This window comes from Dendropsophus ebraccatus, chromosome 11, assembly GCF_027789765.1.
Source record: "Dendropsophus ebraccatus isolate aDenEbr1 chromosome 11, aDenEbr1.pat, whole genome shotgun sequence".
In the NCBI taxonomy this organism is placed as follows: domain Eukaryota; kingdom Metazoa; phylum Chordata; class Amphibia; order Anura; family Hylidae; genus Dendropsophus; species Dendropsophus ebraccatus.
Genome location: NC_091464.1, coordinates 50,572,565 through 50,594,007, shown reverse-complemented (window position 1 = coordinate 50,594,007; position 21,443 = coordinate 50,572,565). Strand labels below are relative to the sequence as shown.

Genomic DNA, 21,443 nt, shown 5'->3' with positions numbered 1-21,443 from the left:
TGAGACGACAGGCAGCGTACACTATGGCGGCGCCCATGAGTGCAGGCGTGATATAGTAGCCAGGGGCCGGTGACGAGGATGTGGGGCGCCGTGCTCAGGTCTGCCAGGGCTGCCCGTGTCCTGGCGGAGAGTAGGGCGGCAGGTGAGTGACGGCGCAGCGTGATGACGTCAGTGCCCTGCACTGATCACCGTGACTTGTAGTTCTACAGGAGCTTGTCAGTAACCTGCCCTGTGCTCTAGTAATGTCTGAGAGTATATATGACTGATAATAGCTAATTACATTGTATACTCTACAACTATCATGTACTTTCAAGCTGTTGTCAGACTACTACTCCCAGCAGTACTGGATTGTGAGGACCCTGGAGCTCCTGTCCTTCCTCACCTTACTAGTGTATAGGTATAATAACCCCTCTGTGCCAATATAACATCATTACCCTTGGACTATCTCTCTAGTGATGTCCTTGCTGACCACCATCTATAGAAAAGCCCAGTGTAAACAGTGTGCAGGATAACTTGTCATTTATTAATAGAAATCTGTACTCATTCTGGCTGAGATAGTCAAGTGGGCGGTCCTCCTCAGTGATTGATACCTCACTCAATCTACTCAGCTCCTTCTGCTCTCTACATGATGGCTGCAGACCCGGCTCTATTAGAATCAATGGAGCTGGATCATAGAGGGGCGGGGGTTTCCTCCCACTAAGGGTGGGCCCGCCACCTCCAGTGCTTCAGACTGGGCCTGGTGGTACAGTCACTTTAAGACATCTGAGGTGTCTGGCAGCGGCTTTCTCCCCATTTAGAATACATGCACACTTAGCATGTCTCTAATAGCTTTCTGAAATGTTTGGCCAGCTTACAGGGGTTTGCAATCTCATCCTTATAGGATAGGATAACAAGGTGATTGGGGGAGGTCCGACCACTGGGATCCCCATCCATTCTGAGAACAGAGCCTCAAGTGTCTTTGTGGAATAAATGGAATACAGCGTGGCCAGCATCCCATTAATTCTCTATAGGGCTTCCAAACATTTCCGAGCACTGAACACAGATATGATCAGCGACCCCCCAAAAAAGTAACATTAAAGGGAACCTGTCACCCCCCGTGCCGGGGTGACAGGCTCCCGACCCCCCGTTAGAGCCCCATATACTTACCTAATCCCGCCGGGTCCCGCTTCTGGAGGTGGTCGGGTGACGGAGATCTCAGCCGCTGCAGCCCGGCGCGCGCGCTGAGAGATGAGTCCAACACCCATAGAGAATGACGGAGCGCTGGACTCTCCTGTCATTCTCTATGGGTGTTGGACTCATCTCTCAGCGCGCGCGCCGGGCTGCAGCGGCTGAGATCTCCGTCACCCGACCACCTCCAGAAGCGGGATTAGGTAAGTATATGGGGCTCTAACGGGGGGTCGGGAGCCTGTCACCCCGGCACGGGGGGTGACAGGTTCCCTTTAAACCTGTTTTAATCAGATTTATCTGTCAGTGTACTGTATCTTTTTGTATGTACAGATAGAGCTCTTCATTGTGGGCCTCATGCAGGGACTATCTTTCTCTCCCCTCTTGACCATGGCCTGGTCTACACAAATGTGGCATATACTTTACAAGTAGCATGGGACTCCATAACTTGCCGATGGTGAATGTTTACCTTTCTTGTGACATACTTATCTGTTCAAGTATAACAGTCACTATGTACTTGTGGTTATATTTTTGTCTATGTATGACTTAAAGGGACTGTACCATCAGGCCTGGGCTGAAGCACTGGAGGCGGGCTGAACCACCCCCAATGGGAGGAAACCTCCGTGCCTCTATGACACTGCTCCATTAGAATCAATGGAGCTGTATCATAGAGGAACGGGGGGTTCCTCCCATTGGGGGTAGGTCAGCCTGCCTCCATTGCTTCAGCCCAGGCCCGATGGTACAGTCCCTTTATATCTCTATTTTGTTTCATTGTACTTATTTTTACTCTTGTTAAAATTTTTATAAAATCTGATTACACCTTAAAAAGTTATAGTCCCCCCCCCCCCCAGTAGTGTACCCATTCTCGAAATATGTGGGGGTCCTAGCAGTCAGACTCCCAGCGATCAGCTTGTGGATAGGAAATAACTTCATGAGATGGGAACCCCCTCTACCTAGTGCCATCCTCTGCTATTGTGAATGTATACCAGATCTATATACAATTCTTTTATGTGTTACTTTTTTGTACAGGAACTGTAATACTTCTAAGGAAGAGAGATTATCAAAGGATTCAGAAATTTGCATCATGTCTGTATGGAAGAAATTCTGCTATTGGAAGTTTGTTGGGGGTCAACCAAGATACGTCTACAAATGAATGCCTCAGCCCACACGCCCCAGCTATCTCCTTCAATAAGGGTATAATAAAGTATAATATTGTTTTATGAATTGTTGGTATTGCACACACACACTGTTTTGTGTTTTTTTTTTAAAGCTGCATAGAGGTTTGATAGCAAACGATTTGTGTTAGGCTGGGTTCACACTACGTTTTTGCAATCCGTTTTTTTTTTTTTTTTCATCCTTTTTTTTTTGCAAAAAATGCATTTGTGTGCATCTGTTTTAAAACATTTTTCCGTTGACTTCCATTATAAAAAAAAAAAAGGTTAAAACAGATCCGTTTTTTTTAATGGACACAAAAATAAAGTCGTCTACGTTTTTGTATACGTTAAAAAAACGTCCCTTTTCATCCACTTCTTTTATTATTGAAGTCAATAGAATGAGTGTTTTCATCTGTTTTTTGCAAAAAAAAATAAATAAATAATGGATTTCAAAAACGTAGTGTGAACCCAGCCTAAGTGAATATAAAGTATATCTGCCCTTTCAGGTGATTTTTTGGGAGATATGTATACTAAGAGCAGTAATATTCTGGCCCTTAGATAACTTGTATATGGCATCTTTTATCAGTTTTCCTCTCTGGGCATCATCTCTTAATTTTCAGCTGTTGGGGGGAGCCTAGCCTCTTATGATATCTCCCATACACTGCACACACTGAAGAGGGGATCCTGCTTCCTTGCATCTCTATGGCAAGAGAATAAACAACTTGAGTTGTGCAGTTAATCCATTAAAAGTGTACGCATCTCTATAGCACACCTGCAAAAGTAGCATGGAGGACACCAAAGAGCAGCATAGGCAGTGAATCCAGCACTGAGGTGAGATCTAATACTAGTACACTTCAGGAGTCCCTCGGTTATCTTTTCTATATCTCTGGCTACCCACCCCCAGTAGACTTCTATTTTGTATGTATTTGTAGCTTGGCTAAGCCAAACATTCATGTGTATGGGGTGATCAGGTGAGATGTCAGCCCGCAGCTATTGAAGGTGTATAGGCACCTTTAGATCCATTCTGTCAATACAGGCAGAATTGCTAACTTTCATCTAATGTGTAAGGCCAGTTTTACCAATAATCTTGTACCACCCCTTTATCATTTTTATTCTTTCCCTGTTTTTACTTCAGACTGAATATATTTCTTTGTATTTGTAGCCGATCAAGACAGTTTAATAAAGCATGACCCTGACCAGCCAGAGAACGCGAAAGTCCTCAGACTAGCCATTATAGGAGCTCCCAATGCAGGCAAATCAACTTTATCCAACCAGCTTCTGGGCAGAAAGGTAAATAGCATAATATACAAGGCTGATATCCAGGGTATACGTCATGAGTTTCCTGGCCTTATAACAGCAGGAGGCTTTGAAGAGTACTGTACATGTTGATTTACAGTCCATGCCCCAGCTTCTGCAGAATCTCTTTTAGGAAGTAGAAAGCAGTTCATGTAAATCAGGAATGGGGAACACCTATTGTCCTATTACACCAATAGATATCTGACCAATTTATCTGACAGATTATTGAAGCCAAAACCAGGAAAAGAAACAGAGAACAGGTCATAAAGGAAAGACTGAGATTTCTCTTCTTTTCAAATCCATTCCTGGCTTAAAAAACTGTCAGATAAATTGGTCACAAATCTGTTGGTGTAATAGGGCCCTTAGGATATGTTCACACTGAGGAATAGATGAGTGTTCAGAGAGGAATTAAAGAGGAAAGTTTTCTGCTTTATATTCCTCTCCTATTCATCTATGACAGAATAGGAGCAGAATTTGAGTGCAATTCGAGCAGAATGCAAGTAGAATTCAATCAGAATTCAAGCCCCATTGACTTCTATAGGATTCTCGCGTATTCCTCTGTGTGAACGTACCCTTAGACTGTATTCCCACATTCCGTGTTCCTCACCAAACACGGATGTGGAATACCTGTAACGGAGTTCTCCCCCCGCCCGGACAGCATCTGTGATAAGATGCAGAGAGCGGGCGAACTGTACAGATATGCACCACGCTGTAATGACAGAGCCGTGCGGCTGATTTATTACAGCGCTACGCATATTTGTAAAGCTCCCCCCGCTCTCAGCAGCTTATCACAGATGCGGCCCGGGTGGGGGGGGGGGGAGAAGTTCGTTACAAGTATTCCACATCTGTGTTCCGTGAGGAACATGGAACGTGGGAATACAGCCTTAGGCCGGGTTCACACTGAGCAAAACTAGCGGAATTCCTTGGAATGCCGTTAGCCTCTCTCTCATAATGGGAGTCTATGGGAGGTGCGCGCTCCTGCTCTGTGCCATGTTCATTCTTCATTGTGGAGAGACGCCGTGAGAACAGCAGCGCAGGCCTCCCATAGACTCACATTATGAGAGGGAGGCTAACGGCATTCCGCGGCGGACAATTCCGCCACGGAATTCTGCTAGTTTTGCTCAGTGTGAACCCGGCCTTAGCCTTCCAACTGTTGCAAAACTGTAGTTTCCCATTATGTCTAGACAGCTTATAAAACATAATGATGCTGCTGTAGAACCTTTTTGTAAAAGAAAAGTGTTATTATCCTCACAGAAGCCATTTTAAAGCGCCTCTGATGATTGACATGAAGTATCGACACCCTAGTGGGGGCAATGTATTAAGTGCTGTGTCAGGTGCAGATTGCTAAAAAGGCACTTGTCTCACAGTAAATTCAGCTCCATTGATCACTGGCAGAGTTTACCTCTTTTTGTTGACATACAATGTGTGAAAACCTTTATATATTTTGCCTTTCGCTACTAGACTTACTACCCATCTAAAATTCTCTTGTGTGTGTATATAGATTTTTGCTGTATCCAGTAAAGTGCACACCACACGCTGCAAAGCAAAAGGTATTGTAACAGAAGGAGACACCCAGATGGTAAGTACAATGTAGAGTCATAGGCGAGATTACAGACTACATACAATGCCGGTGGGGGGTGAATTATCAAGCATTAACCTCTGATCAACAGTGGTCTCCAACTTGTAGCTCTAAAGCTCATGTTAAACTACAACACCCAGTAAGCTAGGGATTGTGGTTTCATAGAAGCTGTACAGCTGCAAGTGTCAGATGAATACTCTACAACATCTCTTGTAATGCCCCTATTCCACAGGTCGTTTAGAGGAGCAAACGAGCGCTCTCAGCGCTCGTTTGCTCCTCGTTCCCCGCTCGCTGCCGCCGCTATTCAACGCGGCTGCAGCGAGCGGGTGAGTGCGGAAGGGGCGGCGGGGAGCTGCGGGGGGGCTGCCCGGGGGATCGCTGATCGTCCGGGCAGCCCATAGGATACAGCAGCGTCTGCTGCCGATGCTCCTATTCAACGGAGCGACTGCAGCAGATCTCTGCAATATCAGTCGCTTGTTTTTCAACATGTTGAAAAACAAGCAACTGCAACGATCAGCCGACATGAACGATGTTGGCTGATGGTTGCACTCTATTCCACCGGACGATTATCGTCCGTAGCGGCCGATATCGGCCGAATACGAACGATAATCGTTCCGTGGAATAGGGCCTTAAGGAGGATGTATCCCAGAATGCAAATGACTACACAGAGGTCTATGCATCTATTCAGCTAGCAAGAGATTACAGATGTGGAGCCTGAAGCATTCTGAACAGCTCTAGGCTACAATGTAGCCATCAACTCAGTGTTTACTTTCGTAAAGTTATTCTTTTCATGAAGTTATTTTTGTATGTGTAAAGCATTAGGGTATGTGCACACCTGTGCTGGGACTCAGAGCCGTGGTCGGCACTAGAGATAAGCGAAATTACAGTATAAGCGAAGAGCTTTGTTAGCTGGGCAGTCGGCTTCTCAACCACCAGCTGCTTTTAAACTCCATGCCGCTATGCTTTGGGTGCCAGGAAAAGCTGGAACCAGTCATGGGAAAACTAGGAGAAGTTTTCTTGTACTGGATCCAGCTTTTCCAGGCACTCGGGGAGGAGTGGCACAGAGTTCAAATGCAGCCAGCTATTAAGCCAACAGCCGAGCTAAGCGATTCCCTAGTACTGTAAATTCACTCATCTCTAGTCAGCACAATAAGTGCTGAAGCTTCCACAGATTTCAATGGAGGCTTCAAAGTGGAATCATGCTGAAAGGAGTGACTTGCCACTTCTTTTTTTGTGTGGTTTACAATCCTTTATTGAAATCAATGGAAGATGTTTTTTAAAAATAAAACTCCATGGTTTCTAATGCATTGGTAATGATTAGTAGGGGCAGGCCGTTCAGGGAATATCAGCCCTCCAAATAGCCTTCCCTTACAGAGCACTACATTAAAACTGTGTGGGAGCGGCGCTGAGGATGAAGGTAAGAGGCTTACATTCATCCTCAGCGTCTTGTGCACAATAGGGAGGTATCAGCTTTCCCCTTTAAAGATTTTGTTTTATTCTTTGCAATTATGTTATTATGTTAGATGTGTACTGTACGTATTGTAGGGTCAGTGCACATTGTACTAGGTGGTGCAGGTCAATGGTTAATGCTTGTAGATCAAAAGCTTTGTCCTGTCTTGTGTTTTAGATCCTCCTGGATACGCCTGGTATGGTCAATTCTGTGAAAGCTGGAAGGTAAGCTGCCTGTTTACATGATTCTATCCTGTGAATATAAATGTCTGTATTTCCTATGGGGTCCTGTTTGTTGTTTAATGCCCCTGTCTGTCCAAAATAACCCTAAAATCATCTTTAGGGTACGCAGCAGATTTCATTTTAATAACTGAACACAGCATCAAATCTGAACAATCAAATCAGCTGCAGATCTGCTGCGGATCCTCTAGGTGTGAACGCACCATTAAAAAACAAACCTAAAATCATCTTAAAAAAAAAAAAAGCTACCTATTTAACATGACGGTATTTCCCATCCAGTAGCTTGGGAGCCACATGCAACATGCCACAGCCAAACTATAAGCCATGTGGTCAGCTAAAATAACTACTGGACATATTGGAATTTGTGTGTCTAATCATTTATTCCCAGATAGAAAATTGTGGATTGCATTGATTTATTTCTCTGTCCCTATGGCAGTAAATATGTATACTCAGAGCTTCCAAGTGGCCACACACAGCAGGAATGCCTATTTGTATATTATTCACAAGTCCTCACCAGCTGTATCTCCTCAATAAGAACCAATACTCCCTCCCAAGCTACGTCAAAGGTCTCTCACACCATTACCATTACCCTGTTTATCTGTTTGCAGATGAATGTCTGTCTGGTTTTGCTACTCCTTAGCCATGTTTCCAGGCTCTTTATGGCTATATTCACACTACGTATATTTGAGGCTGTATAGCAGGGGTGGGAAACCTGCGGCCCGCGGCCCGCAGCTCCCCTGTGATGCTCGCCGCTCTGCTGGGGAAGAAGCCGGCATACACCGCATCCTCCGGTGTCTGTGACAGCTGGCGGACACCGGAGGATGCTGTCTGTGCCGGCTTCTTCCCCAGCAGAGCGGCGCGTGTCTTTAGTCTCTTGCGGGCCGCGCGCGATGACGTCATTTCATCGCGCGCCGCCTGCAGGAGAAGACCGGCACAGAGGACCTGGGAGAGAAGAGGACCTGGACTGCGTGGGAGCGGAGGTAAGGTGAGTGGGATGCTTATTTTTTTATTTGGGGGTTAACTAGGATCCCAGGGACATGATTGATGGGGGGGGGGGGACAACTAGGCTACCAGGGACATGACTGATGGGGGGGGGGGGGGGACAACTAGGCTACCAGGGACATGACTGATGGGGGGGACAACTAGGCTACAAGGGACATGACTGATGGGGGGGACAACTAGGCTACCAGGGACATGACTGTTGGGGGGGACAACTAGGCTACCAGGGACATGCCTGATGGGGGGGGGGTTAACTAGGCTACCAGAGACATGACTGATGGGGGGGGGGAATAACTAGGCTACCAGGGACATAACTGATGGGGGGGGGACAACTAGGCTACCAGGGACATGCCTGATGGGGGTTAACTAGGCTACCAGGGACATGACTGATGGGGGGGGGGGGGGGGGAATAACTAGGCTACCAGAGACATGACTGATGGGGGGGGGGGGGGGGGGAATAACTAGGCTACCAGAGACATGACTGATGGGGGGGGAATAACTAGGCTACCAGGGACATAACTGATGGGGGGGGGGGACAACTAGGCTACCAGGGCCATGCCTGATGGGGGTTAACTAGGCTACCAGGGACATGCCTGATGGGGGGGGGGAATAACTAGGCTACCAGGGACATGACTGATGGGGGGGGGACAACTAGGCCACCAGGGACATGACTGATGGGGGGGACAACTAGGCTACCAGGGACATGACTGATGGGGGGGACAACTAGGCTACCAGGGACATGCCTGATGGGGGTTAACTAGGCTACCAGGGACATGCCTGATGGGGGGGGGGGAATAACTAGGCTACCAGGGACATGACTGATGGGGGGGGGACAACTAGGCCACCAGGGACATGACTGATGGGGGGAACAACTAGGCTACCAGGGACATGACTGATGGGGGGGACAACTAGGCTACCAGAGACATGACTGATGGGGGGGGACAACTAGGCTACTAGGGACATGACTGATGGGGGGGGACAACTAGGCTACCAGGGACATGACTGATGGGGGGATAACTAGGCCACCAGGGACATGACTGATGGGGGAGACAACTAGGCTACCAGAGACATGACTGATGGGGGGGGAATAACTAGGCTACCAGGGACATGACTGATGGGGGGGGAATAACTAGGCTACCAGAGACATGACTGATGGGGGGGGGGACAACTAGGCTACCAGAGACATGACTGATGGGGGGGGGGAATAACTAGGCTACCAGGGACATGCCTGATGGGGGTTAACTAGGCTACCAGGAACATGACTTGGGGGTTAACTAGACTACAAGGGGCATCACTGGGGGTTAACTACAATAGCAGGGGCACTAGGGGAACAATACTATGCCTTGTCCTGGGTGCTGCAAACCCCCGCTACTAACTGCCGCGCACGGTATGCGGCCCTCGAATGATTTTATTAATGCCCGACCGGCCCTCGACATGGAAAAGGTTCCCCACCCCTGCTGTATAGCAACCAAAACAAGGAGTGGACTGAATACACAGAAAGGATCTGTTCACATAATGTTGTAATTGAGTGGATGGCCGCCATTTAATGGCAAATATGTGCTGTTATTTTAAAACAACAGCTGTTGTATTGAAATAATGGAAGTTATTTACCGTTGTATGGCGGCCATCCACTCAATTACAACATTATGTGAACAGAGCCTTTCTATGTTTTCAATCCACTCCTGGTTTTGGTTGCTATGAGGACCAAATACAGCCTCAAATATACGTAGTGTGAACCCAGCCTATGGGTGTAAGATTTACAGAATAGCTACCTATAGATGGCAGAGTTTTTTTTTTCCCCTGCCAGACACAGAATTGTAAGATAGAGGCTCACATGGCAGATCTCATGGGAACAGAGTGTAAAATAATGCAATTTATTTGCAGAATGAGACATGAAAGGATCAAAGGAAAGGAGGATAATGAGGGATTTGTTGCTGGGATTTTTTACGTACCCTTCCTTAATAGAGGTTATCCAAACTTAGACAAACATGGCTACTTTCTTCCTGAAACAGCACTACTCCTCGTGTAATACCACACACAACCTGAGGGCGGGGGGGGGGGGGGGGGGGTGCTGTTTTGCAAGGAAGTAGCTGTGTTTTTTCTAATCCTAGATAATCCCTTTAAGGCCATGCAGTCTGGTGCAGCAAGTGTGATGAAACAGCATTGTGCTGGTCTTACATTATACACCCTGCTCCTAGCATGCTGGTTTGTCTGAGAACATCATGAAGCTGTTTCTAAAAAAAAATATTGCATCATCCCACTTTTTTTTTTTTTTACAGCGATCCCACCTCTGATTAGTTCCGTAGTCAGATTCATGGGGATCTTATGAGCCGAATGTTTAGGCATGTATTTCTTTACCGTCCCCCACTTTATTTTTGCAAGTAGTAGGGCTTCTAACTTAGCTGGAGATCAATAACACATATTTACATGAATCAATGGGTTTTGTCAGTGCTAGCTTAAGGGCCTCGCTTCACAGAGGCAATCAATGTCGTGAGGGGATGTAGTTAATGCCACATTACTTGTGCTTTAAAAAAAACAATAAACATAACAAATTGCTATATATAAAATCAAAAATATTGGTTCCCAGGCTTGAGAAGTATGGCAGTCCTAATATATTTCTTATTATGTAGCTGAATTTAAAAGGGACGCTGTGGTATTTATTTATTACTAGGTCATTCCGAGGCTCTAACCAATTATTTTTTACAGCCATTTTGCAGGCAATGCTAAGCTTAGAACATTGGCTCGAATATGTTTGGGCTGTTGCGTAACAATGGAAGTCACGGCTAGAAATTTAGATACCATAAGGGGAATTTGTCATTTCTTCTTCCAGCACAGAGTGACAAAATTGTGCAAATCTTTTTTTCTCCATATTCAATATTAATAACAATTTTCAAAAATAAACAGAAGCTTACAGAAACAGGCTCATGCCGAAGAGCAAAAGTCAAATCATAAAAGAAACAAGAGGGGGGGGGGGGACAGGGGAGGTACAAAGATCCAGGAGAGCATAGAATTTACATTTCCATCAGCCACTTAGTAAGACCGCTAGCACTAATAAAAATAAACAACCGTGTACATATGACAGCAGCATACAAACTTAATGATCCAAACTAGAAGTCACCATGCGGCAAGAAAAAGGGAAAACACATTGTCGTATATAAAAAAAAAAAAAAAAAAAGGGGGGGGGAGGAGGGGGTCTGCTGTCCCGACTACCGACCAAAAAAGGAGTGCCACACTGTATATAGTGAGAGCTAATCGTCCCAATTTCCAATCATTACTTAAGTCAAAAAGAATGGCCTCAGATGTCTGGACAAGTGCAAATATTTATTATTATTATTATTATTTTTTTTTTTTGCAGAAACAAATTCTTGCATTGTGCAAATATTATTGCACAAAAGAATGAGAATTTAGCATAATTCTGCCACTCTGTGCTGGTGCAGGAAATGCCAAATTCCCCCCATTACTTTATTATGAACAGAGCTTAACACAGGAGTAGTCAACCTTAGAAAGTGACTAGGTTCTTAAAGTAGACCTGTCATTTTAAAAGATTCTTAAACACTTGTATGGCTTGGTGATAACAGGGTAATTTTAGTGCCCTCACTGTTGTTATTGAGCCCCTGATAGCCCTCCCATGGTGCACAGTTATTTCTCATTCTCCCCATTTTAGGGGATAGGAAAAAAGCTGAGTTGTTTGGTGGTAGTATGCACACAGGCTCTTTCTTACTTGCACAGCACATTCTCCACTTTGCTATAACAGGACATAATGTTGGTGAAAGTGTGCTTCGCTCTACTGGGGGATGATACAGCACAAAATGGTATGTGGAAAGAAGAAGATATTACTGACGCACTGGATTTGAAAGATGCAATATGAGCAGAAATAAAAAAGAAAAAAACACAGTATATGCTAAGCCCTGCCTCCACTTCCTTTGTCATGTTATGATCTAGCTGTTGCTAGATACATACTTAGCCAAGCAATATGCAGTTGGCTGCAAATTGTAGGGAAAGGAGACATCTGGTGGCCTAGACTTAAGCTGTTTTCCTGTGTCAGGTAGTCGTTTTTGGTAAATGAAGTGCATACAGTACTGCTTTTTTTTGTTTGTTTGTTTAAAGGTATAATCTGGAGAAAACCTTTCAGGAGGACCCCTGGCAGTCAGTGAAGATGGCTGATGTAGGTAAGAAAATTTTCTGTACCCTTTTCCCCTGTATGTTTTTTTTTTTTTTTTGGAGAAAAAAGTGGGAAAGGTTTAAAAGTTCTCGGCAGGTAAAATGTCATTAATTGGTTTTATTTAAATTTTGCATTACTATTTCTCTATTCACTATCTCTCCCTGCCCCACCCCATCCCTCTTTCTGTTAATAAAATAAAATATACATTTACTTGCATCATAGATAACTTGATCTCCATTGTTCTCTTGTGCAGTGGTGGTTTTGGTGGATGTTTCAGATAAGTGGATGAGAAAATCTTTGCCCCCCGAGGTCCTCAAGTGTCTATCCAAGAACTCCCATATCCCCAGCATACTTGTGTTAAACAAAGTAAGCTCACAACACATTTGTACTTTACTTTCTGTTCTCAGTGTCTTTTTGTCTTCTTAGAGTCTTTTAGTGCTAGAGTGCTGTGTAGACAGTCTGCTATCTCATTTACATATTGTAATATATTATCATTATACAGGAAGGCATGAATTAAGTTCATTAGGCCATCAATCTTGCTGTATGCATTTACATTGTAAGTGAGCAAATAGGAAATCAGATGATCAATCCTAACTGAGGCACTCATCACTTTTCACTACTAGTGATCTATTGACCTATTTCCTTAAGAAGCTCATGTACATTGCCGGCGCATTTGGAATAATTGCTATGCTTATGCTGCAATATCTGCTCAAGTATTGAACAGCTGCTTGATGAGTGACACGGCACATGCTATAAGTCTGCCATCATGTCTTCTGCTGCAAATTCACTAGACTAAAGTATTTAGAATCAGGGAAATACTGCAAAAATATTTGTGGTAATTATGGTCTTTAGTCTGGCATCCAATGGTATAGAAATCCATGACCTTAAGGTGAGTGCAGTTTTTTTTTTGCCCATATACTGCTAACTTACCACTAGTATTTCTGCAGTGTCATCTATTTCATTCTAGCGTAGCTGCTCGCTCCTGCAGCTCTGTCATGTGACCACTAGTCTGATGATCAATAAATTACAATAAACAGAATGTCAGTCTCTCCTGTGTGGCTGACTTCCTGTGATCTGCAGAATTATATAATCACCTATCAGATCCCTTCTGGCAGCTCTTGAATCCTTCCCCTTTCCAATCATCTCAATATTGTAAGTTAGCAGATAAATTTTCTACATAACTGATCACTTGTTGCACTTGCATAGGACTCTTTGCAGTGATGACTCTGCAAAGCAAGAACTATCATGGGAAATGTAGGCTGCATGAAGTAATTTAGGAGAAGGAAAATAGAAATCAAGATGGCAGGCAACCCATGCATACCACATCAAATAAAAAATGGAGGTTTACACAGGGAATACACAGGAACTTCCACACTATTCTCTAATATTATGCTATTTCCTGGTGTGCATCTTTAAATTCTACAAAACCAGAGGGACAGAGGATAGGCCAAGAAGGAAGAGCACAGAGAAATGTAGGGGTACAGGAAAGCCCTGGAGGGTGGAAATGGATTGTTGTAGAACACACTAAGTTCTGGCCTAGAAGGAGAAACCCAGAGTAATGTAAGGAGAAGATTACAGAGAAGCACAGAGTAATACAGGAGGCAAAGGGCTGGTCTAGAAGGAGATGCCCAGAGTAATGTAGATGGCAGAGGGAAGGCCTAGAAAGAAGAGCACAGAGTACTGATCACAGGCCGTTAAGGAAGAGCACAAGGTAATGTAGGGGCAGCGGACAGACTTGTAAGGAGCAGCACAGAATTATGTAGGGAATTGAGAACAAGCCTGGAAGGAAAAATGTGGAGTAATGTAGAGAGCACAGAGTACTGGTCTAGGAGGAGGAGGACGGTGTGATATAAGGGGCAGAGTACAGGTCCTCCTGGACCACAGATTACTGTACAGTCATGGCCAAAAGTTTTGAGAATGATACAAATATTAATTTTTACAAAGTCTACTGCTTCAGTTTTTAAAATGGCAATTTGCATATACTCCAGAATGTTATAAAGAGTGATCAGCTTAACAGCAATTACTTGCAAAGTCAATATTTGCCTAGAAAATGAACTGTATCCCCCAAAACACATTTCAACATCATTGCAGCCCTGCCTTAAAAGGACCAGCTAACATTGTTTCAGTGATTGCTCCATTAACACAGGTTTAGGTATTGATGAGGACAGGGCTGGAGATCAATCTGTCATGATTAAGTAAGAATGACACCACTGGACACTTTAAAAGGAGGCTGGTGCTTGGCATCATTGTTTCTCCTCTGTTAACCATGGTTATCTCTAAAGAAACAGGTGCAGTAATCATTGCACTGCACAAAAATGGCCTAACAGGAAAGAGTATTGCAGCTAGAAAGATAGCACCTCAGTCAACAATCTATCACATCATCAAGAACTTCAAGGAGAGAGGTTCCATTGTTGCCAAAAAGGCTCCAGGTCACCCAAGAAAGACCAGCAAGCGCCAGGACCGTCTCTTAAAAGTGTTTCAGCTGCGGGATCGGGCTACCAGCAGTGCAGAGCTTGCTCAGGAATGGCAGCAGGCAGGTGTGAGTGCATCTGCACGCACAGTGAGGCGGAGACTCTTGGAGCAAGGCCTGGTCTTAAGGAGGACAGCAAAGAAGCCACTTCTCTCCAGAAAAAACATCAGGGACAGACTGATAATCTGCAAAAGGTACAGGGATTGGACTGCTGAGGACTGGGGTAAAGTCATTTTCTCTGATGAATCCCCTTTCCGATTGTTTGGGACATCTAGAAAACAGCTTATTTGGAGAAGACGAGGGGAGTGCTACCACCAGTCTTGTCTCATGCAAACTGTAAAGCATCCTGAAACCATTCATGTGCGGGGTTGCTTCTCAGCCAAGGGAATCGGCTCTTACAGTCTTGCCTAAAAACACAGCCACGAATAAAGAATGGTACCAGAATGTCCTCCAAGAGCAACTTCTCCCAAGCGTCCAAGAGCAGTTTGGCGATAAACAATGCCTTTTCCAGCATGATGGAGCACCTTGCCATAAAGCAAAGGTGATAACTAAAGGGCTCAGGGAACAAAACATAGAGATTTTGGGTCCATGGCCTGGAAACTCCCCAGATCTTAATCCCATTGAGAACTTGTGGTCAATCATCAAGAGACGGGTGGACAAACAAAAACCAACAATTTCTGACAAAATGCAAGAATTGATTGTGCAAGAATGGACTGCTATCAGTAGGGATTTGGTCCAGACGGTGATTGAGGGCATGCCAGGGAGAATTGCAGAGGTCCTGAAGAAGGGTCAACACTGCAAATATTGACTTGCTGCATTAACTCATTCTAACTGTCAATATAAGCTTTTGTTACTCATAATATGATTGCAATTATATTTCTGTATGTGATAAAAACATCTGGCAAATACACATAAAACCAGAGGGCAGCAGATCATGTGAAAATATAATATTTGTGTAATTCTCAAAACTTTTGGCCATAACTGTAGATGGCAGAGAACAGGCCTAAAAGAAGGAGTACATAGTAATGCAGAGAACAGAGGGCAGGCCTGTAAGAAGAAGTACAGAGTACCCTAGAGGGCAGAGGACAGGTCTAGAAGTGAAAACATGGAGTAATGTAAAGAGCACGGAGTACTGGTATAGAAGGAGAAACAGAGTAATGTAAGGAGCACAGGAGCAGGAGGACAGGTCTAGATCAAGGAGCATAGACTAATGTTGGGTGATGGGGGAGATTTATCAAACATGGTGTAAAGTGAAACTGGCTCAGTTGCCCCTAGCAACCAATCAGATTTCATCTTTCATTTTCCAAAGAGTCTGTGAGGAATGAAAGGTGGAATCTGATTGGTTGCTAGGGGCAACTGAGCCAGTTTCACTTTACACCATGTTTGATAAATCTCCCCCTATATCTCTAGAAGAGTACAGACTTGTAGAGAGGATAGAGGACTGATGCAGAAAGAAGAGAACAAGTTTTATGAGGTGGAATCTATTTCCAGGAAAGAGCAGTCCTATTTACTTGTAAGGATGTAAGGCTGGGTTCACACGACATTTTTGCAATCCGTTTTCCGTTTTTTCTACAATGGAAGTCATTGGAAAAATGGATCAAAAAATGGATGCACACAAATGCATCAGTTTTTTTGCAAAAAACTGATGAAAAAAAGGGATTGCAAAAACGTAATGTGAACCCAGCCTAAGTAAGAGATGCTCAGTAAATTACTATTAGTTATTTACTGAGCATCTCTTATTGTTCTGTGTTTGTGTTAACACATTTTATGTTGGATTTTTTATTTTATTTTAGGTTGATCTAGTAAAGCAAAAAGACACATTGCTGGAGGTCACCAGTAAACTGACTGACGGAGTGGTGAAGGGGAGGAAAGCTGTAATAAAATCTAGTAAAAGAAAAGCCCAACCAGAAGCAAGAAAAGAAGTGAATATCTCACCAGTGAAGATAGAAGGGACTGGAGAACAGCCAGAGGATCAGCAGGGAGGCACATACAGAGACCTCAAGGACAGGACAGGGTGGCCTCATTTTCAGGAGGTGTTCATGCTTTCAGCATTAGGAGGGGATGAAGTTGAGACTCTGAAGGTAAAACTAGTATCTAATCACATGATATTCTTAATCAGCTCATGTTTAGAAGTCAGAAGATGATGTTAGCCTGTGTTTCTACATTTGCCTATGAAATGTCTGAAATGTTTTTGGGGGAGAAATGGGGACATGGCTCTGACAGCAGTCTATCGTCATCTTTGGAGCCTTGACATTCATTTCTTTTTACTACATATTGTTACTGTGTCCTGTGTTGTCTTGTATTGCTTAGCATTACAAAATATTATGGGAATGACACTGTAAGGATGCGTTGTGTCTGTCCCAGTTAAGGTTAAGGCCCCACAGGTCAGTATTGAGTGCCATATATTGTGCATATATATTTTTTTATTTCTTCATAAGAGTCCTACCAAAAAAAAGGCTTATTCTGTTCAGTACTGATGAAAAAAATGCAGCTTTTAGGGGCCATTCACACTTCCTCAGACTCCACGGACGGTGTTCTGTGGAGTGGACCTGGATGCCCCCAGCATTATGATTATTTATGATGTCGGGAGCTCCTAAACATTTTAAAAGATGGCGCTAGTGTACTGACAAAGCTGCATCACTTTGCCAATACAATAGCGCAGCATGTGTGACCACCAACAGTGGACACATTAAAGGAATGTTTGGAGGGGAAATAAAAATAACACCAGGAAGGCGCCATAACAAGTAAACACGTATGGACCTGTAATAATCTTAATTCCTAGACAAAGCACACATCTTGGATTTAGCGTTGGCTTTTTTAAGCATAAAGTTAGTAGAATAAACCTATTTTCTTCTCGTGTAGACATATCTGATGACTCTTGCCAAGCCTGGAGAATGGGAATACCATAGCGAGGTTGTGACTACTCAAGCACCAGAGGAAATTTGTAAAAATGTTATCAGGGAGAAGCTTCTAGAATATTTACCCCAGGAGATTCCTTATAATATCACTCAGGTAAAATACCTAATTGTGTCTGGTTTTTTTCAGTACTGAAAATTGACTTTTTACATGGATTTCATATTAGCTTTGTGAGATGCTTCAATAAACTTCATAGTGTATTGACTTTTTTGCTCACAAGTTTTCATCCTTTATATATAGTTTTATAGTTTTTATGACAAGATATAGTTTTTCTGTTTAATCCAGGTCATGTCAGGTATCTCTATTGGATAAAATATGTAGTCACACCTAGAGGAAGCTTACTACCCCCCTTAGAGCCTGAAAAACCTCTTGTCTTCGGTGAGCTCCCCCTAGTGGTGGTTGCGGGTAGATAGAATTTTATTATTTCACTCCACGGCTTAACAATAAATTTGCAGTTCTGTGAAGAAAAGAGTTTTGGCCTTTGTACGGATAATTTGTGAAATCATTCAGCATAGGTCTGTGGCCACTTCTTATGAATACAGTAATACTTCAGAAACTGTAGTAACTCTTCCACTGGTTAATTCAGCGGATAAAAAAAGGCAGTAACACAGGACAACACTTCAGTTTAATGAATCATAGAAGTTTGAGCACTAGCCATGTTGGTTATGTTACCCTGTTTTTCTAAACTTTAACTTGTTACCTTGATGAAGATTTTCAGGGGTATATGAGGAAGCTTTTACACCAGTTCATGCCAACTTTGTCCTTGTAAAAGATGTATCACATAAATAATAACCCATTACTCTACTAGACCTATATATTATACGGTACACTTTACACCGTAGGTTATTGTTACATCAGTGAGGAAATTCTTGTCTTATTCTCTATCACTTTAATTACAGGTGAATGAACTTTGGGAGGAAGGATCTGGCGGGGAACTGGTTATTAAGCAGACATTGCTAGTGCCTAAAGAAAACCATGTGGTGAGTATTTCAGCAAAATGAACCCAAGGCTCCTGTTACATAAAGCTTGTCTGGTATGCTGACAGCTTCTAGGTGATTATGACGGTTTATTAACACACAGATATTTGCTTTTACATAGAAACTTATCATTGGCCCTGGTGGGGAGCTGATCAGCAAGATTGCAAAGGAAGCTGGGTGCGATCTCATGAATGCTTTCCTCTGTGATGTCCGGTTACGACTTGCGGTGAAGTATAGGAAATGATAGCAGCCAGACATCTCAGCTCTGCTGAGTTAAAATTATAAAGTGAAAGGGTAAACAATATGCCAGACTTAGTAGCAATTCTGGAATGGACTGAGGCTTTTGGCAGCGTTCAGGCGAAAACATTACTCGCTGGTGATTTAATGCTGAACAGATGACCAAATAGTTTTTCATGCATTTACATGTACATCATCTTTTAGAGTGGTAACAGAGCAGGTGGATCCTCTTGTACACAGGCAACACAGTAATTTTTGCATACTCCGTGCAGTAAGAATTGGTACACTAGAAGGAGCTTCTCATTAACCCTGGACACAGAAGGAGAATGTTCTAAGAGGGAACGAAAAAAACACCAGGGGGAGCCAAAACAATTATTTTTTCAATTATTCCTGCTTCATCTGGCAAAGTGGTGTATACTATTTAAAGTGGTTCTATCATTTATTTAAACTTGACATGTTGCCCAAACAACAAAGTTATTCCTGTGTCCACATTGGGATTGTGGACTCTCCTGTGTGCATTATTCATCACAGTTCTAGGCGCCATTGGTGAATATTTCATGGGTGAATGGTGTTGAACCATTCTATAGTTTATTTCACCCAAACGTGTCAATAGTTTTGATCTAACTGGGTCTTAGTCGTGAGACCCACTGCAGCCAGGCTATAGACTATGTAATCAGAAGGCAGGAGTGGACATCAGAATAAGGTGTATGGGGTCCTCTTATGTAAATTATTATTATTATTTACTGAGCAGATACACTATGCATTTTTCTGTCAATATGTTTTACCAAATGGTAAATGCCACATTATATAATAAAGGTACATGTGTAATTGTTATATTTGTATTTGTCTTTTCATGTCTTGAAGTATACGTGTGTATGTGTATGTGTGTATTTTAATACAGGAACAGTTGGTTCACATTATTTCATAACTTCTCAATGATTCTGTGACTGATATAGAAGTCTGCCTGCTTTCTTCCAAACACCTAGGAATCCAGTGCCCCTCCTGTCCTGTTTGGCTGTGATTATGCCTCTCAGTTTAATTCAAGTAAATGGATCTGAATTGTAATACCACACACAACCGAAGGACAGAGGTGGGGCTGCTTTTGTAAGAAAGTTCTGTGTTTTTCTTATCCTGAATAACTCCTTTAACCCCTTCAAGACCAAGCCTATTTGCACCTAAAAGACCAGGCTCATTTTTCAAAATCTGACCTGTCTCACTTTATGCGCTTATAGCTCAGTGATGCTTTAACGTATGCTAGCGATTCTGAGATTGTTTTTTCGTCACATATGGCACTTTATATTAGTGGCAAAATTTGGTCACTACTTTGTGTGTTTTTTGTGAAAAACATCAAAATATCATGAAAAATTGAAAAAATTAGCATTTTATGAACTTTGAAATTCTCTGCTTCTAAAAAAAGAAAGTTGTATTACATAAATTAGTTACTAAGTCACATTACCAATATGTCCTCTTTATTCTGGCTTCATTTCATAAACATATTTTACTTTTTTAGGGTGTTACGGGGGTTAGAAATGTATCAGCAAATTACCACATTTTCGTGAAAGTTTCCAAAACTGATTTTTTTAGGGACCAGTTTTTATTTTAAGTTGATTTAGGAGGTTTGTATACTGGAAACCCCCATAAGTGACCCCATTTTGGAAACTAGACACCTTAAAGAATTAATCTAGGGGTATAATGAGCATTTTAACCCTACAGGGGCTGGAGGAAAGTATTCACCATTAGGCTGTAAAAAAATGAAAAATTTAAATTTTCCAATAATATATACATTTAGTTTAAAGTTTCTCATTTTCAAAAGGAACATGAGAGAAAAAGCACCCCAAAATTTGTAACACATGTTCTCTTGAGTACTACGGTACCCCATATGTGGGCGTAAACCACTGCATGGGCACACAGCAGGGCTCAGAAGGGAAGGAGCGCCAATTAGCTTTTCCATTGCAGATTTTGCTGAAGAAGTTTCCGAGCGCCAGGTGCATTTGCAGTGCCCCTGTAGTGTCAGCAGAGAGAAAAAACCCCATAAGTCACCCCATTTTGGAAAGTACACCCCTCAAAGAATTCATCTTGGGGTAGGATGAGCAATTTGACCCCACAGGTGTTAGAGGAAAGTATTCAAAATTAGACAGTAAAAATGAAAAACTCAAATTTTTTCCAATAATATGTTCCTTTAGTTTGAAATTTTTCAATTTCACGAGGAACAAGAGAAAAAAAGTACCCCAAAATTTGTAACGCAGGTTCTCCTGAGTAGAACGGTACCCCATATGTGGGCATAAACCACTGCATGGGCACACAGCGGGGCTCAGAAGGGAAGGAGCGCCAATTAGCTTTTTCAATGCAGATTTTGCTGAAGAAGTTTCTGAGCGCCAGGTGGGTTTGCAGAGCCCCTGTAGTGCCAGCGGAGTAAAATCTCGCCATAAGTCACCCCATTTTGGAAAGTGCACCCCTCAAAGAATTCATTTTGGGGTGTGGTGAGCATTTTGACCCCACAGGTATTAGAGGAAAGTATTCAAAAGTAGACAGTAAAAATGAAAAACTCAAATTTTCCCAATAATATGTTCGTTTAGTTTAAAATTTCTCAATTTCACGAGGAACAAGAGAAAAAAAGTACCCCAAAATTTGTAACGCAGGTTCTCCTGAGTAAAAAGGTACCTCATATGTCGGTATAAACCACTGTATGGGCACACATCAGGGCTCAGAAGGGAAGGAGCGCCAATTAGCTTTTTCAATGCAGATTTTGCTGAAGAAGTTTCTGAGCGCCAGGTGGGTTTGCAGTGCCAGCGGAGTAAAA

The 21,443-nt window shown here is 43.0% G+C and overlaps 1 protein-coding gene across 1 annotated transcript; it reads left to right on the top strand.

Annotated features, from left to right (window-relative positions):
• Positions 1 to 4: 4 nt before the first annotated feature.
• Positions 5 to 19,477, top strand: ERAL1 (Era like 12S mitochondrial rRNA chaperone 1). The gene is made up of 11 exons (XM_069944763.1): positions 5 to 142; positions 2,194 to 2,358; positions 3,481 to 3,608; positions 5,116 to 5,193; positions 6,821 to 6,867; positions 11,989 to 12,050; positions 12,297 to 12,409; positions 16,307 to 16,594; positions 17,376 to 17,525; positions 18,329 to 18,409; positions 18,528 to 19,477. Exons 1-11 carry the CDS (start codon positions 79 to 81, stop codon positions 18,648 to 18,650), a joined length of 1,299 nt encoding a protein of 432 aa, XP_069800864.1. The 5' UTR covers positions 5 to 78; the 3' UTR covers positions 18,651 to 19,477.
• The last annotated feature ends 1,966 nt before the right edge of the window (positions 19,478 to 21,443 follow it).

Coding starts and splice junctions, on each gene's coding strand:
- ERAL1 (XM_069944763.1), top strand. CDS start 79: ATGTGGGGCGCCGTGCTCAGGTCTGCCAGGGCTGCCCGTGTCCTGGCG. Junction 2,359..3,480: donor AGCTATCTCCTTCAATAAGG/GTATAATAAAGT, acceptor TTGTATTTGTAG/CCGATCAAGACAGTTTAATA. Junction 5,194..6,820: donor CAGAAGGAGACACCCAGATG/GTAAGTACAATG, acceptor CTTGTGTTTTAG/ATCCTCCTGGATACGCCTGG.